Source organism: Hippopotamus amphibius, chromosome X (assembly GCF_030028045.1).
Source record: "Hippopotamus amphibius kiboko isolate mHipAmp2 chromosome X, mHipAmp2.hap2, whole genome shotgun sequence".
Lineage (NCBI taxonomy): Eukaryota > Metazoa > Chordata > Mammalia > Artiodactyla > Hippopotamidae > Hippopotamus > Hippopotamus amphibius.
The window spans coordinates 136,188,853-136,207,614 of record NC_080203.1 but is presented as its reverse complement, the minus strand read 5'-3'; the positions used below and the strand labels follow the sequence as shown (position 1 = coordinate 136,207,614).

Below are 18,762 nucleotides of genomic sequence, written 5' to 3'. Positions count from 1 at the left end.
CCTTGTAAATAAAGTTTTATTAGAACACAGCCACACATGTTAGCATAGCATGTGTTGCTGCTTGTGTGTCATATGGAAGAGGTGAGCAGTTGTAATAAATCAGATAGCCCTAAAATACGAAGATATTTATTAACCGGTCCTTTATATAAAAAGTTTGCTGACCTGAACCCTATCTCCCTCCCTCCCTCCCTCCATCTATCTCTCTGTCTCTGTCTATCCATCCATGCATCCATCCTTCCTATTTATCTATCTATCCATCCATCCATATCTACTTATCTGTTCTCTATCTATTGTGTCTATCATCTAGCTATCCATCCATCCATCCAGCCATCCTTCCATCCATCCACACATCCAGTCAACTATCCATCCATCATATCTATCTATCTATCTATCTATCTATCTATCTATCTATCTATCTATCATCAATCCTAAATACTTATCATCTATTGATTGGTCTATCAATCTATCTACCTACCTATCTCTATCATCTATCTTTCCATGTATCTATCATTCTATGTATCCATCTACATAAATATCATCTATCTATCTAAATATCATGTCTAGTATATATCTACCCACCTCCCTATCTACCCATCTATCTACCTAAACTAGAACATCTGGTTACTCACACTTTTATTGACAGAACACACAGATGAGCGAATGAGTGAGTAAATGACACGTGTGAGAGGCTCTTGCACTGTATGTTAGAACACAATCCTCTAGAACCCTCTCCTGTGTTTTTCTTCTGAAGAGAAGAGGAGCCACCAAGGAGAGGCAGATGCAAAGCTCCCGTGAGGAAGATGGTGACGAACGGACATGAGAAGGAAAATGTACATCTCACGTGAGAAGCAAGAGTACCGTTCAGTGATGCTCCAGTACGATGGGCCACGTGCCCCATGGGGCAGCCCTGAGATCTAGAGACAGTGTCATGACCTCAGTGGCCTCCGATTCAGAGCTGTGCCTGGGACACTTACGGGAACTGTCCACCTGTCCAGTGCCTCCAGATGAGCGGCGTTTCCACAACACCGACTCCCAGAAGACCCATCTGCAGAAATAAAGACTGGGAAGCGTCCATGCAGTGCCATCCACACTGAAGAAACAGACATTACATACCAAGCAAGAGCCCCAGCATCTTTGTTTAGAGGCAGAGTTGTTTAAAGTTTGACATCTTAGCGGAGGAAGGCACCACGCGTCAGAGGCAGGACATGGAAAGAGAATCCGTCCCCGGTGGTCTTGAGTACCCCAACCGTGAGCCGTGGCATTCCTTCACGTTTCATTAGGTGGCCATGAAAGAAACACTCCGTTGCAGAAAAAGGAACCCCCTACGCTGTTGGTGGGAATGAAAACTGGTTCAGCCGCTATGCGGAAAACTATGGCAGGTCATCAAAGAACTAAAAACAGAGCTACCGTATGACTCCCCAATCCCACGCCTGGGCGTATACCCAGAAAAGATGAAAACACTAATCAGAAAAGACACACGCACCCCAATGTTCACAGCACCACTATTCACAATAGCCAAGATATGGACGCAACCTAAGCGTCCATCGACGGATGAATGGATCAAGAAGAGGTGGTGCAGATATACAGTGGAATATTACTCAGCCATAAAAAAGAGGGAAATCATGCCATTTGCAGCAACATGGCTGGGCCGAGAGATGCTCGTACTAAGTGAGGTCAGACAGAGAAGGACAACTACTGTATGATCTCACTTATATGTGGAATCTGAAAATAAAATGACACAAATGAACCTATTTACAAAACAGAAACGGACTCACAGACATAGAAAACAGACGTATGGTTACCAAAGGGGAAAGGAGGGAAGGGGATAAAGAGGAGTTTGGGACTGACATACACACACGACTATATGTAAAACAGATGAACAAGGACCTCCTGTAGAGCACAGGGAACTATACTCAATGTCCTGTCATATCTATAACGGAAAAGAATCTGAAAAAGAATAGATACATGTCTGTGTATAACTGAATCACTTTGCTGTACACCTGAAACTAACACAATATCGTAAATTAACTATAGTTAAACAAAAGTTGTTTAAAAATGAAAAAAATAAACAGTCCATTCCAGGAGCACAGCTTCCACCTTAGACCCAAGAGTCCGTCTGTAAAGCACCTGTACCCGGCGGCACTGTGAACCCCGCCCAGGAAGAGCTGCCGGCTGTCACTGCCAGGCATGAATGTGCCGGGGGCCGACGTCAGCCGTGGGATTCTGTCACCTGCGGGACGGTTAGCTGACCAGCGGTCACCGGCCTTGAAACTCAGGGTGCAGTCCAGCAGGACACACGCAGAGTCCTTCTGCTAGCATTCCGGGCGTCTGAGCTCTCCGTGTTGGACTCGGAGAACCCGAGAGCCATTCTCGTAGACGGGATGGAATCTCCCTTGCCTGAGCGGTGGGTGAGGCAGGGTGGGGGCCCTGATGTTTGGGAAGGGTCCTCAAAGCCGCCCGGCCTCTTCAGATGTGTGGACAGCTGTATGAGTTTCTTGTAAGAAATGACGGTCAAGGTGTTGGTGTCTTAAAATGACTGAAACCTCCTCCCTTGCAGTTTTAAAGATGCAGGGCTGTGCTCCCTCTAAAAGCTCCAGGGGAGGGTCCTTCCCACCTCTTCCAGCGTCTGGGGGCTCCAGGCGTCCCTGGGCTGGTGGTCGCCTCCCTCCCGTCTCTGCCTCCGTCTTCACGGGGCTTCTCCTCTGTGTCTGTGTCTCTCCTCTTCTGTGTCTTATAAGGACCCTGTCATGGGATGTAGGGACCCCTCATCCAGGAGGACCTCATCTCAGACCCTTCACGTCATCACGTCTGCAGAGACCCTGTTTCCAACTAAGGTTCTGTTTTGAGGTCAAGGTGTCCCAGGGCTGGGCTCCCTCCGGAGGCCCCAGGGGAGGGTCCCTCCTGCCTCTTCCAGCGTCTGGGGGCTCCAGGCGTCCCTGGGCTGGTGGCCAGCTCCCTCCCGTCTCTGCCTCCATGGTCCCATGACCCCCTCCTCTTCTGTAAGCACATCTCCCTCTACCTGTCTGTCATAAGCAACCCTGTGAGTACGTTGGCCGTACCCGGATAAGCAAGGATGACGTCCCGTCTTAAGACCTTAACGGTAACTGCCATGATTCTTTTCCCAAAGAGGAACTCATTTGCAAGTTCCAGGGCTTAGTACGTGCACATATCTCTGGAGGAGCCACAACTCAAGACACCACAGAGGGACGTGGATGAAACCAGGACGGTCCCACCATTCTCCTGTTTCCAAGGTACAGAGGGCGGCCATCACCATGCTGGATGCTGAGGTGTCTGTGGCCCCAGGAGGGTCCACATGAAACTCCTTCAGGGCTTCCCTGGTGGTGCAGTGGTTGAGAACCCACCTGCCAATGCAGGGGACACGGGTTCCAGCCCTGGTCTGGGAAAATCTCACGTGCCACGGAGCAACGAAGCCCGTGCGCCACAACTACTGAGACCACGTGCTGCAACGACTGAGACCACATGCTGCAACGACTGAGACCACATGCTGCAACTACTGAAGCCTGCGCACCTAGAGCCTGGTTTCCCCAACAAGAGAAGCCACTGCAATGAGAAGCCCACGCACTGCAATGAAAAGTAGCCCCCGCTCGCCACAACTAGAGAAAGCCTGTGCGCAGCAACGAAGACCCAAGGCAGCTGAAAAAAAAAAAAAAGACAAGACGAGAAACTAGTGGAGGACGCGGCTGACAGGCGGCAACGGGCGCCCGCGTCCAGGGCAGCACCGGGCATTCGAAGTGATGATGACAACCACAACCCAAGCTCCACGCACCGCCCGGGAGAGGAACGTGCCTGAATGAACGGACAGAGAACGGAAGAAGCCGAGACAAGGAGAGACGCTTCATGTCACAACGGGCGGGCAAGCGGGCAGCGAGGGGGCCGTTGCTAGACCACAGCCCTGAAAACCGTGCACACCCGCAAACCCGGGGAACCTGAATCCCACGACTGGCTAGGTTCAGGTCCTGCTCCCATCCCTGTCTTACAGACTGCACGGTGACAGGTGACAGGTGCCCGGGCCCCATCCCTCCCACACACCCCACAGTGACAGGTGCCCAGGCCCCGTCCCCCCCACACCCCCCATGGTGACAGGTGCCTAGGGCCCGTCTCTTACTCCGTGTCCCACAGAATACCTGCCACCCCTGACACCACGGGTCTCAGGGTGAGAGCCCTGGTCGGCGCCCTAACGGCGGCGGGAAGCCCCTAAGGACCTGGTACCTGAAGACGGTGGGGCAGCGGGTTAGGTCTGTCACACGACCCTCGATCAACGTCTCTCCCTGCCCGGGACCCACGCATCAGAGCCACGTCCCCGGTCCAGGGCGTGTGGGACAGACTCCCCCAAAGCCACCAGCACCCGACTGTCCCGGGCTGCCTTGAACGCGTGCGTTCCCCCCGGAATGTTTCTACCCCAGGGTCCCCGGCGCCTCGGTGCTGAGCAAGGAACACGGCCCGCGTGGCTGGCAGGGTTTAATGCGTCCCGGCACCCGGTACAACGGGACCCGCTGGGGATCACAAGATGCACGGCTGCGGCCCACCTGCCGAGGGTCCCACTCAGCGTTCCTCGGCTCCCGGAGTTCCCGCCGACGGGAGACTCTGGGGGGGACAGCGTCCCAAGGGCGGGGGCCGGGGGCTGTGTGACCCCCACAGACGCGTGGTCCAGCGCAGACACCCCTGCCCGCGCCGGGCGGGTGGCCGTCTCCCCGGGGAGGGGGGGTCGCTATCCCCAGAAGGCCTCCTGGGTCACGTCGGGGATGCCCGTCAGCTGGCAACTTCGGGCCCACAGCTGGCGCTGAAGGTCCTGGTCGTACGTGACCGCCAGCGACTGCGTCTCCTTCTCGTTGTAGAGATAGCGGCCGCCCCGGCCTTCCAGCGCGGGGGCGACGGCCGCGACCACGGAGGTCCAGGCTCCCTCATCAGGGGTCTGCGGGGAGAAGCAAAGAAGAGCAGGGCGTCAAGTTTCAGAGCAGAGATGCAGGGGCCTCCGCGCTCAGAGAGGCTGCGGAGCACACACAGCACCTCTGACCACAGCACCCGCGTCCATCGACGCAGGGACGAAGCCGGGCCGGCCCGGCCCGGGGAGCCCCCGCTCTGCGTCTCCACGTTGGCTTCTCCCATTTCGACAGATGCGTATGAAGGCCCCAGGGTACACACTCGGGTCTCTGACTCTTTTTTAAAAGGTTCATTTTTATCGGAGTAGAGCTGACGTGCGAGGCTGTACTCACGTAAGCCCTGCAGCCAACGCGCCGTGACACTGAGATGCTTATTCGTTGGCTGAGAGCAGGTGTGTGTTCAGCCTCCGTACGGAACGCCCGACATTTAGCAATTTTAGAGGAAACGCAGAGACAGCAGAAAGGTTCTCGGTTTCCATGCAGCGAGGGGAGCAGCAGGAGGAGGACCGTAAGGTTCCAAGACAAGCTTGAAAGGCAAGAGAAGGTATGGAGAAAGGTGGACCTCGGGCGGCAGGAGGCAGCTTTGGATGCAACCCAGTGTTCTGGGTCGGAGCTGGCCCCTGGGCGTGATCAGTGGATTAGAAGATGCGGTACACACACACACACACACACACGCATGTATGGGATCTTACTCAGCCGTGAAAAAAGAAGGAAATCATGCCATTTGCAGCAACATGGCTGGGCCTGGAGATTGTCATACGAAGTGAAGTCAGACAGAGAAAAACAAATATCACATGACATCCGTTACATGCAGAGTCTGAAAAATAATACAAACGAACTTATTTATGAAACACAAACACACACAAAGACACAGAAAACAGAGCAATGGTCACCAAAGGGGAGATGGGCGGGGAGGGTTACGGTAGGAGTTCGGGGTGAACAGACACACTGTTATATACAAAATAGATAAACAACGAGGACCTACTGCAGAGCACAGGCAGCTATATTCAATATCTTGCAATAACCTGTAATGGAAAAGAATCTGAGAAAGAATATGTACGTGTAACTGAATCACTTTGCTGCACAGCTGAAACACTGTAAATCAACTATACTTTAAAAATAAAAAAGAAAGAACCAGTGGATTAGAACAACCAGGCAGAGACGTTCAACGGAGTAGACCTCGTGGGAAGTGAGGCGCTTTGGGACTACCATTCAATACCCGGAAACCAAGAGAATCCCCTCATCTTATCGTCATGACGGAGACTTTTCAGGAGCGTATCGTGTATAATACGTTTTTTGAAATCTGCTCAACTCACTCAACCCTGGTCCTTGTCGTGTGCCTCTAAGGTCCATCATGATGGGGTCCCCAGGTACACGCCCAGGCCAGGAAACAGCCCCACGGTCACATGTTCTGGATGGAGACGTGCTCGAAAGGGACACCTCGGAAGTCGTGATGACAAATGTCCCCCGGGCACGTATAATTCGGCTGCAGAAGGTTAAAAAGAGAAGTGGGGACTTCCCAGGTGGCGCAGTGGTTAAGAACCCGCCTGCCAGTGCAGGGGACACAGGTTCCATCCCTGGTCCAGGAAGATCCCACATGCCGCAGAGCAACGAAGCCCGTGAGCCACAACTACTGAGCCCATGTGCCACAACAACTGAAGCCCGGGCATCTAGAGCCCGTGCTCCGCCACAAGAGGAGCTGCCACAGTGAGAAGCCCATGCACCGCAACAGAGTAGCCCTTGCTCGCCACAACTAGAGAAAGCCTGCATGCAGCAATGAAGACCCAACACAGACAAAAATAAATAAATTTATTTTAAATTAATAGTTTCATTTACTTTAAAAAAAGAAAGAGAGAGACGTGAAGGGCAGAGCTTCCTCCACTCCACAGCGCCATCCACCAGGCATGGAAGCTAGGACTTCGAAGGTATCATCTGTAAGACAAACACCTCCCCATCTGATCTCCCAAAAGGGCTGCGTACCAACCTGCCCAAAACACTGAGCGTGACAAAGATGGAAAATCTCTGAGGGCAGCCAGGTAAACCCTTCCTTTGACATTCTTGGCTCCCATAGTCAAGGCAGCAAGATCCTGGGAGCCTGCCGTCAAGACATGCATTGACGCGGAAAATCTGAAACATCTAGGCATCTCCCAGGAGAAGCTTGAGGGTTGGCAAAAAAAAAAAAGTCTGCAGAGAGGAACACGCAGTGTTGGAAAGCCTGTGTTCCCGTGTGTTGGCACCCGGTGGGAAGGGGTGGACACGGGGTCAAGAGGCTAGGAGGGGGTCAGGGGTCATGAAGGGGATGGTCTGCCTCTTCGTGAACTAACGTTCATTTCATTGTAGCAACACACTCTGTACAGGATTCTACTTTTTATGTATATAAATGTCTGTATGTCTGTATGTATGTATTTACTGGCTGTGATGAGTCTTCATTGCTGCATACGGTCTTTCTGCAGTTGTGGCGAGTGGGGGCTACTCTTTGTGGCGGTGCACGGGCTTCTCAGTGCGGTGGCTTCTCTTGTTGCGGAGCACGGGCTCTAGGCACGCAGGCTTCAGTAGTTGTGGCACACGGGCTTCGTTGCTCCACGGCATGTGGGATCTTAGTTCCCTGACCATGGCTGGAACCCGCGTCCCCTGCATGGGCAGGCGGATTCTTAACCACTGTGCCCCCAGGGAAGCCCTCTACTACTTGTTTATGGAGATAAACTTATACAATGTTATATGTCACTTGTAAAGTATAAAACATATCGGTTAGTTTTAAGACTCCTAAGTGTTCTGGGATTTGTTTTCTGTTTTCCTCCTCCGTGCTGATAGGCATATTATCATCTTAGTTTGGTTGCAGTTTCTGACTTTTAAAAGCATTTAGGGTACGTGTTCCACGTGCCCCAAGTCCTCATCCTTGTAAATTCACCTGTGTTGAACCAATGCTTCTTCTTATCTATTATTTTTGTATATGCAGTTCCTTCCGTATCTTTTAAACAAACACAAAATCCTTCCCTCCCCCCCCCCCAAAAAAAAGACTGACCCACTTTAAACAGGAGACAGTGCGTGCACGTCCCACGGGCCTGAGTCTGTCTTACTGGAGCGGATGTCGGATTCTCCCGTCTTTCGGGGGCGGTGGCGGTGACCGGCGTTCTGTTTTCACCCCAACCGGGCGTGCTTTGATTCGATCCTGGTGCCGTCCACCGGAGTTCGCAACGTCTCTGCGTGTATACAGCCTCGGTTCTCCTCAACCGCCCCCACCACGCCTCTCTGGGGTCCTCCTGCACTTCTGAGCCACTGACTATAGGTACTAGGGTTCCGGGGACCCCCTCGGGGTGGAGGATTTCCAAGAACCACTCAAAAAACTCAAGACGGCATCTCCTTGTGAGTCCACGTTTATGATAAGTTCCAGATCAGGAAGAGGCACAGGACGGGGGCTGTGGGGGTCCCACACATGCATTCTTCCAGATGGTTTTCCATGACAGGCTCTTCCAAGACAGAGGAACCAGGTTTCACTTCAGTGGCGTCTGAGATGGTCTCGTTCCCATGGGTTTAGCTGAAACGCGGCAGAACCTCCTTGGCAAAGACACCCTTACAGGAGCTCCTGGAATGAGCTTCCTTCATAAGCAAGTCAGCCGTCCTCCAGGCCGAGGGTTCAGGGGTCTGTGCCCAGAACCCGCCCCCCACGTTGTCTTGCCCCCGGAGTGAGTCACCTCCATCCATGGAGAAGACCGTCTGTGGTGCGGCCGCAGGCTCTGCTGCTCCTGGGAAATGCCTGTGTCCAGCCCTCTCTTTAGCGGCAGCTCCTTCTGGGTCCTCCAGCGGGCTTACCTGGGGGTTCATTTCCCCCACGTGTTGAAAGCCCTCTTGTCTGGATAACAGTCCTCACGACTGGCATGTGCCACTAGGACACAAGGACGGGGGTTTTAGAAGCTGGTGCCTGTGGTAGGCTGGACGTGAGCTTGGGGTGTCCACAGGACACGGCACCGGGCCCCAAACTCAGCTACGGCCAGCAGACGGGCTGCGAGAGAACGGTACTGCTGATGGTGTTTCTGTAGGAAAGTGACTCCCAAGCTGAGATACATATTCCCCCACACACACGCTCACACACACGCATACCCTCACAGGTACACGCACACGCCCCCAGGGTGGCCCTGACGGGCCAGGCAGCTCTGCGGACACAGAAAAGGGAAGGGAAAAAAAAAAAAAAAAAGAGCTGTTCCTGGTGCTCACGTGTGTCGTGGAGAATTCACGGTGTCCACGTCTCCCGCTCACACGCGTCATAGACGCTGCGCGAAACACAGCGGCCCCGGGCATCTGCAGAGCACGTCTGAGCCCCGGGCGGATGGAAAAGGTGGGGCGGACGAGATCGCATTTGCAAGTTTTTATTCCTAAATGTTTTGACAGCTCACGACACAGACGGTTTCGTGCATTCCTTCTTCCTTGCAGCCGATGTCACCGTCCCAACTCTCACCCTTCAGGGCGACGGAGCCTGTGCGAGGGGAGGACATCTGATAGATGCTCAGAGGCACGCGTACACATATGAGCGCACACACGGTCACAGGCTCACACACGCTCTCACCTCCACACATGAGCACACACCCAGTCCCACGCACACACGCGCTCTCACACGCACAACTGTAACTCTGGGCCGTTTACCCACATCCTCTGGAGGAGGGGGTGTCACCAAAGAACTGGGGGTCCCAGGACCCAGGTTCAAGTTTCTGCCTCACCTGTCGTGACCCCGGAGGCCTTGCCCGAGCCCCCTTCCCCCGTCAGCCTCAGCTTCCTCACCTGGAAACCAGGAACACCACTGGCAGCTTTTCCAAGCGGTTACGGGGACCAGTGAATGAAGTCGGAGGCGTGGAAAGCTCTCGGCAAATGGAAACATGACTTCCGTGAAAAACAGCAACCACTCAGAGGGGGACAGTGATGCTACCGGCCAGACACGGACACCCACGTCTTACAGGCCAGGACGCAAGGCTCAGAGAGGTCCGGTCATTGGTCCACAGCACACAGCCAGTGGCTGCAGAAGCGGATTTGAACCCAGAGCCAACACTGCCCCTTGAGGGTCAATGTTCTCGCCCACCGCGTGTGCTGGCTTCCCCCAGAAGTGACCCGGCACAGGCTGGGGTCCGCAGAGGGGAGAGAGGGTTTGGGAAGCCTTCTGGGTCCAAGGGGGCTCTCGGGGCAGGAAACACGCTACGGAGGGCAGGGCGGCCGTGGGTGCAACGCAAGAAGGGGGGAGTGGCCACGGCGCCCGTCTCTGCGTGTCCACAGCTCTCCCAGGAGCCGGTCACTGCCTGCGGACCCAGACACAGGGTAGAGTGTTCGCAACGGCTGACCTGTGTCCCCCAGGATTCACATGCTGAAGCCCTGACCCCCAGCACCTCAGGACGTGGCTGCATTTGGAGACGGGGTCTTTAAAGAGGGGATGGAGGTCACATGAGGTCACGAGGGTGGGTCCTGGTCCCATAGGACTGGGGTCCTTATAAGAAGAGGAGGTCAGGACACAGACACGCACAGAGGGACGACCACGTGAGGACGCAGGGAGGAGACGGCCGTCTACACGCCCAGGAGAGAGGCCTCGGGAGGAAGCAGCCCTGCCCACCCCTGGGTCTCAGGCTCCAGCCTCCAGGACGGAGGGAAATAAGTGTCTGCTGTTCACGCCGTCCCGTCTGGGGTATTTGTCACAGCAGCCCAAGCCGGTCCAACGTCCAAATGATCCCTCTTCTCCGACTGCAAACATCCCCGTGGGAAGTGCTCGGTGTGACAGCGGCCCCGGCAGCCCTGGACACTCCCCCTCTCCGGGGAAGGGGTGATCACACCTTCCCGCACCTGCCGCGTGAACAGTCACGGGAGGGACAGGCTCCCGGCACGCAGGCGGCCGCTCACTTGAAAGCTCTGGTCCCGAGTCGTCTGTATTTCCCGTGGGTTCCGCACCTCACTCCAGCTGCAGCAGGAAAACCACCCGGCTGCACGGCACGTGGAGTTTCCACGCTCCCGCGGTTGTTCCTGTCGACCGACTCCCTCCCAGAGGCCGGCTGTTCACGTGGGCGACCGGCCCCCAATGCCCAGGTTCTGCAAAGTGGATCTAAGGCCAGCAACATCCACGGCAGGTGGGAGACGTTTCTTAAACAGGTGTCCAGTGAACGCAAACACCCTGGTGTGCACGGAACGTGCGTGAGCCCCGAATTCAGACACGGAAGCTCTGACCTCCAGTGGGGTCGTATGTGAAGGTGGGGGCTTTGGGAGGTGGTTGGGGTTCGCTGAGGTCATGAGGGCGGGGCCCCCAGGATGGGATTCGTGACCTTATAAGAAGAGAAAGAGACACCAGAGCGCTTCTTTCTCCACCATGTGAGGACACGGTGAGAAGGCTGCCATCTGTAAGGCAGGAAGAGAGCCCCGCCGGGAGCTAATCTATCCACACCGTGATCTCAGACTCCCTGCCTCCAGGACTCTGAGCAACAAAGGACTGCTGGTTAAGCTGCCCTATCTGCGGCACTCTATCGGAGCAGCCCAAGCTGGTGACGACACGTCCCAACACCAAGCTCTACACTTGAACGAGGATGTCTTCCGTGTTCTCGAAAATGCACAAAGAGGAAATCACCAATTTTTCATGAATCCCTTTGAGCTAGAACCCAGCAGAAAATAGTGGGCACAGTCCTGGTCCAACCAGCTTCCATGGGAGCAGCGTCTTCCTGTGCCGGGCACTGCCCTGAACACCATGCGGGAATCCTTCTGAAGCATCCCCCTCCCCGTATCACCACCCCCTCCTCCTGAATCCTTCTGAAGCACCCCCCAGCCATCCGGATGAAGCCTTCAACACACGTCTCCGAAACATCCACGCAGCACCCACACCATGCTGGATCTTGGAAAACACTTCGTAAACATCGGCGCATTTCATCTGCCTTCCAACACCACGGGGTGGGCGCAAATACTGACCCCAATTTACAGAGGAGAACGTGGAGGGATTTTTTTTTAACAAATTAAAAATGATTCACTTTTATGAATGAACATATATTAAGGTCACAGTTCACAGTCTACATAAAGCCTTTCACATATCCGCCGTAGGATACTTAACCTAAATAAACATGACAAGTATCCAAGATGCATCCTTGTCCTTCTGACACCGTGATCTGAGGACGGTGCCTCCTATGGGTTTCAAAACAGAGGCTGGCAGGGACATCCCTGCAGGTCCAGGGGTTCAGACCCCACGCTTCCAGTGCAGGGGGTGTGGGCTCCATCCCTGGTCGGGGAAGTAAGATCCCACATTCCGCGTGGTGCAGCCAAAAAAAAAAAAAAAAAAAAAAAAAATCAAAACAAAAAAAAAAAAAAGAAGAAAAGAAAACAAAACAAAACAGAGGCTGGGCCTCCCAGACACACCTGCTGCAGCTCCCAGCAGACGTGGATTATCTGCCCCTGTCCCGCTCTCCTTGACAAGAACTGCTGCACGCAGGATGACGTGTGTTTCCTGGGTGCCGTGTGCTGGGAAATGAGAGCTGGAATCCAAATAGACAACAAGGTGCTCTCAGCAGTGGTCCCTCTGGGATAAATAACATCCCCCATTTTATCTGCAGCTTAAAAAGAAAATCCCTCTTTCATACTTGGAAGGGGACAGAGACGTCTCAAAGGTGAAGCCAAACCCAGCAAGGAAACGTGTTGGGTTTCATCAGAGACTTCGGAATCCCTGCAGGACAGACGCCTGCCCGGGGCGGCCCGGGGCTGGGGAGAGCTGCGTGTATTTACAGCTGAAGTTTTTCTCTGTGTGAAGCCATTCTGGAGTCTCAGGCACTGCTGGAGCCGGAAGGGACAACAAATGTGTATTAAATGCTCAGCAATATTTTGTTGGCTCTCAAAGCCAAGAAAGATCATTTAGATAAGAGCCCCTGGGCCCCTGGAGCCGACACCAGGCAGGGGCAGGGGGTCGGTGGCTGGGTACAGGCACAGGAAGGAAAAAAGAAAAGAAAAAGCGAAGGAAAGAGAGCAGAGGGTAGGATTTACACAGTGCTCAACAGATCCGCGGGCGGTTGGAGGCAAACATGAATGCCTTATAATTACATAATTACACAGGGCTTTATGGTGTTGGAAATGCTTTCCCATATATTATGTCAGCAATGCGTACAACAGTCACAGGATGTGGTATTATCCAGAATTAACACATTATGAAAATGAGGGGCAGAGAGGAGAGAGGGGAGGCGCTGCACGGAACGGCCAGATCTGGGCTCTTCCAGAGACCCCAACCCTCCCCCATCTTCATCCCCCATCACGATGGGTGCGTCACCCACGCCCATGGCCTCACGGGTCACCTCCATCCCTGCCGGCATCCTTGCAACAGCATCTCCCGTTTGCCCCTCGGAGCTGCGGACACACGCTCATGGCAGCCCAGTTGGCATCTGGAGGTAGAGACCCTGCGTACACACCTCAGGGTCCATCAATCTTCCGTCCCCACCTGCCGGTTCCCCCGTTTCCTGGACCGGCACCACCGCGTGCCCCAATTTCCCTGCATCACAAACCCCAAATGACCCCGAGTCTTTCTTCATTCACTTTCCACCATCAACCAGTCAAGACTTTGCAATGTGGTCTCTGGAACTGTCTTCAAAAAGACCCCCTTCTCTCCCCTCTTCACCTCTACAGCAGCCGCTAACCAGCGGACCTCGGGTCCCCTCCCCCTACGCCCTCCGTTGCGTGGGATGCTCTGTAGGCTGGATGCATCTGACCCTACAACATCACAGTTTTGTGTCTTCTTTGGACGTGTAGTTGAGTTACATTGTTGTGCCAACCTCTGCTCTACAGCAAAGTGACTCAGTTATACATGTGTATTCTTTTTTTTGTATTCTTTTCCCTGATGGTTTATCACAGGATATTGAATAGAGTTCCCTGTGCTCTACAGTAGGACCTTGTTGTGTATCCATCCTGTATAGAATAGTTTGCATGTGCTGATCCCACACTCCCAGTCCTTCCCTCCCCCACCCTCCCTCCCCTCTTGGCAACCACACGTCTGTTCTCTAGGTCTGTGCGTCTGTTTCTGTTTTGTAGAGACGTTCATTTTAGATTCCACATATAAGTGATCTCATATGATATCTGTCTTTCTCTGTCTGCCTTACTTCACTTAGTATGACCATCTCTAGGTCCATCCGTGTTGCTGCAAATGGCATTATTTCATTCCTTTTTACGGCTGAGTAATATTCCATTGTATATCTGCACCACATCTTCTTTATCCATCCCTCTGCGGATGGGGATGGGGATGTCGCATTTCTGAAGCTGTTGTGAGAGCATGCTTGCATCCGGATGCTCAGTCCCCGACAACGGAGCAGCTCGGGACACAGAGGTGGGACCGAAGGATCACTGGATGTGTGCCCAGTCGATTAATTTAAGCCTCTCACCCGCCCAGCACCTTCATCCAAGAACCAGACTTCCTGATACCCCGTCTTCACTGGCTGGATTTGCACGCACAGTGAACCAACCACGGCCAGTCACATACGTTATTCTGAGGAGGACACATTCCACACGGTAGACGTGATCATTGGTAACTGGAGACCCGATCGGGGGAATTTCAAAGGGCTTATTGGACAGGAGCCCGGACCAGGGGACCAGATGCACTCAGCATGGAAAATCGTGCTTTTTCGTGGTACGGGTTGATTCTGAAGGAGCAGGGGAGGGAACCAGGAAGACACCCCCAAATGCAGGGTCCTGACGGCAAGGGAGATGCAGGGTTTCTGTATCGAAGCTGGAGTTGATTTATGAAGCTGCTGACTGCTTCTCAGATGCTTGAAGGGCACGCACACCCTCTGAAACCTTCCCTGACCCTACGTCACAGACAGAGGCAATGGTCTTGATTTGCCGGGAGAAAGAACGCATGAAGCCTCTTATCTTTATAAATGTATCAACCTGCTAGGCTTTTTCAAGGTGCTAAGTGGTTTGCCCAGGAGACTGGTTCTGAATTTGGAATCAAGTTCACGGCTCTTGATAAGGTGTAGAACAGAGGTTTCAGAGTGATAGGAAAGAATGTCATTAAATGACATAAAGGGACACAAAGACATATAAATCCTGAAGACTCCCCCACCCCCACCCCCCAGGGACAGAGAGGCCACATCCTTGCAGACTATACACAATTCACGCACACACACATACATGTAAGGAGATAGTTATGTATAATGATGACATACACTCATCCTTATAAAGATGACACCAGAGCCTGCCATTGTCCCACAGTCCTTTTCGCTTTACAACTCACATCAGTTTTACTTTATTGCCATGGTAACAGATAGGCTTCCACTAGGTAACGCTAAAGTTTCCATAATTTCCTCCCTTACATACAAAAGCACCATTACTCAGTGCCTGTGGCTGCATATTTTAAATCCTAATGGTCACGTGGTGATCAAAGGATTTTTTTTTTTTTTAAACAAATAATTCATAGGTTAAAGTTTAGCCTCAATGTTTGACCACAAAGAGAGAAGAATACACAAGGGATGTATAGGGGTTCCTGGCCAAACAGGGAGTCGGTACGTCCAAGTGTGCGTGTTTTGCTGGTGGAAGAACTTACAATTTGAAAGATTTTGAAATGATTTTGCTTGAGGAATGCCGAGAACGAAAGAGGAGCTGATGAGAAAGCAAACTGAAAACAGTTAAGGAAGGTCTAAAAGGAGCGGAAGGGGAGTCACTGATTTTATTCAGTTCGAATCAGGAGCAAACAAGGAAAATTGAGCCTGAGGAAAGAGACTTCGTAACCACATTCATTCACTCTATAACTTGACGCAACAGACAATGCTATTGATGTAAGGCGGGATGCTGTGAGAACAGACCCCAGGAGAGGTGGAAGCCCTCAACAAAGCAATGAGCATGAAAGACATTTGGAATTCCTCCCCCTGAAACCCCCAACCCCTGAGCGTTTCCCGAGGGAATCGTGCCCATGTTCAAAACCTTCTCATGATGATCAGACTATTCTGAAGCATAAGAAAAGGAAATAGTAAGCTCCTTAGGGGCTTCCCTGGTGGCGCCGGGGTTAAGGATCTGCCTGCCAATGCAGGGGACACGGGTTCCGTCCCTGGTCCGGGAAGATCCCACGTGCTGTGGAGCAAATAAGCCCGTGCACCACAACGACTGAGCCTGTGCTCTAGAGCCCATGAGGCACAACTAGTGAGCCCACGTGCTGCAACTGTTGAAGCCCGTGCGCCTAGAGCCCGTGCTCCGCAACAAGAGAAGCCACCGCAACGAGAAGCCCACACACTGTGATGAGGAGTAGCCCCTGCTCACTGCAACTAGAGAAAGCCCGTGTGCAGCAACGAAGACCCAACACAGCCAACAAATAAAATTTTTAGAAAAGGCTTCTTAATTCTTTTCATTTTCTTTCTTTTTCTCTCTCTCTCCTTCCTTCCTTCTTTCTTTTTAACAAATCAATGAAACTTTACCATCCACCCTTGTCAAACACAGCACAGAAACAGGAGCTCCAGCTCTAGGGTATATATCCATAAGAAAGTCCTCAGTGAAGCAGTTGGGAAACAGAAACCCACAGTGCATCACAGAAAAAGGCTGCATGATGGTCAGAGTCATTCTAGAAACACAGACCAGCCCCTCTAGGGAAGGTACGGATCCACGTTACCCAAATAAGGGGGCAAAGGGAAACTAAAATACAATCATCGCTCCAGGTCAGAGCCAGCCTACTTCGTCTTCAAACGAAGGGTGAGTCATAAATCAGCGCTTTCCCTTTAAGGCTGTGGTCTCCCCCGTCACCGCTGTGTGGGTGTGAACGTGTTCCATCCGTTCATTTGTGACTGCAGTGCCAGCAAACGTGGATGCCCCACTTGTGATGTGCACGGAAGAGCAGCGTGCAGGGATCCGTTGTTTGCGGTCTGAGGGTGTGCACGTCTGCACACGTCTGCCCACCCTGTCGACACTCTGCGAAAACTTTGTTTTGAGGTGTTAAGGCATCCTCCCTACAGTCCTGATCCTGCTCCATCGGACTTTCCCCTGTTTGGTCCCCTGAAAGCAGCCCTACGAGGACAAAGATTCCCTTCTGATGCAGACGTGAAGACAGCGGTGCATGCGTGGTTCAGGGCTCAGCCTAAAACATCTTTTTAATGAGGGGATACGGAAGCTTGTGGACAGATGGACACAGTGCATTGAAAAGCAAGGAGACTGTGTTGGAAAACGATGCATTTGTCTTTTGTAAAAGTTAATTAAAATAAACTCTACAGCCAGAGTGCGGATAATTATTGACTCACCCTCATACTTTTGACTCGTGTGCACCATTTGGTCTCTGTTGTGACTACTAAGCTTTGCCTCTGTAACAGGAAAGCAGCCTTGGGTGTCCATAAAACTTTATTTACAAAACCATGCGGCCAACCCACAGTTGCCTAACCCTGTCCCCCACAGGTCCGCTTTCTATAAAATTATACTCATACTTTATTGTTTTAAAAGTAAGATAGAGGCTTCCCTGGTGGTGCAGTGGTTAAGAATCTGCCTGCCAATGCAGGGGACACGGGTTCAAGCCCTGGGCCAGGAAGATCCCACATGCTGCGGAGCAACGAAGCCTGTGCACCACAACTACTGAGCCTGAGAGCCACAACTACTGAATCCTGCCTGCCTAGAGCCCATGCTCCACAACAAGAGAAGCCACCGCAGTGAGAAGCCCACACACCACAACAAAGAGGAGTCCCTGCTCATTGCAACTAGAGAAAGACCACATGCAGCAACGAAGACCCAATGCAGACAAAAATAAAAATAAATTTATATATAAAAAAGATAGCAATGATATACAACATATATATAATACAGTACAGTATACCAATGATAATAGATACTAGTATTCTTCACAGAGAAACATCAGATGTTTTCCCCCCAAAATAATAAATTAGCTCTCAGGACGAATGATATGTGAGCTTCTATTTAATCGCCTATAGAGTAGATGAGGACATTTTCAAGAGACGCATGGATATTCGAAGGAGGCCGTCTGATCGGTATTGGCAGATTAAATGAGCATATGGCTCAAAAACAATCAGGACTGAAAATCCACTAGGAAGTAGAACATGTCAATGATGGGACTGGTAAAATCACTTTTTTGTTGTTTTTTCAATGAAATAGGCGCTCATTTTCTTTAAGGTTGTTTTTCTATATTCTGAAATTATATTTCCGTCTTTCCATATACAATGAATCGTAAAGCCATCACCACAAGACCGCAGAAGCTCAGAGGATACCGGAGATTGCTCTCGGTGAGACTGTTATAATGTGATTCTTCTGATAACGTGATAGAATTTTTGGAAACAATATTTCTCACTGTATCAAAATTACCTGGGAAGGAACCATGGCCCTGGAATAAATACCCTCCCCTATATCTATGTGCGTCCGGTAGGTTATAAGTGAACATGTGTTCCACACGTGATACATGCCGCCTACTGCGTGTATACGTATGTACACGTGTGTGGATATACCCACAGATACCATATCTGTGTTCTGTTTCTCCATTTTCATAACATTTATCTTGTATATTCTAGTATCTTTGCTTATGGCTCTACAATATTACTTTCTTGTATCTTCTTGAAGCAGAAAATACAGAGGGAAAACTACCAGCAACGCGTATAATGGATAGAAATGAGCAGTCGGAACAAAGAACACAGACGAATCCAACAGAGGAAGGCTCAACGCCCCTGGGAAAAAGGGGGAGTCACACCTAGCCATTTCCAAGAAGCCAACATTCAGATGACAAATAATCCCACGGAGGCCGTTCCACCGCACGGATGTTTCGGAAAATGCAAATTCCAACACAGCAGATGCTGTTGTCCGCTCCAGCACTGCAGAGCTCGGCAGGTGACCCAAGCTGGCAGAGACGGAAAGCGTGGAACACGGGGCGGATATGATGAAGACGTAAACCACCGGGAACTCT

The 18,762-nt window shown here is 52.0% G+C and overlaps 1 protein-coding gene across 3 annotated transcripts in view; it reads right to left on the bottom strand.

The window, feature by feature from the left end:
* Positions 1–4,443: 4,443 nt before the first annotated feature.
* DHRSX (dehydrogenase/reductase X-linked) overlaps positions 4,444–18,762 on the bottom strand; it is a 200,409-nt gene continuing 186,090 nt past the window's right edge. For all 3 annotated transcript variants that reach the window (XM_057717844.1, XM_057717845.1, XM_057717846.1), the window contains exon 7: positions 4,444–4,933. In XM_057717844.1, the coding sequence (XP_057573827.1) occupies positions 4,730–4,933 (204 nt within the window). In that variant the 3' untranslated portion in view covers positions 4,444–4,729. The remainder of the gene's footprint in view (positions 4,934–18,762) is intronic.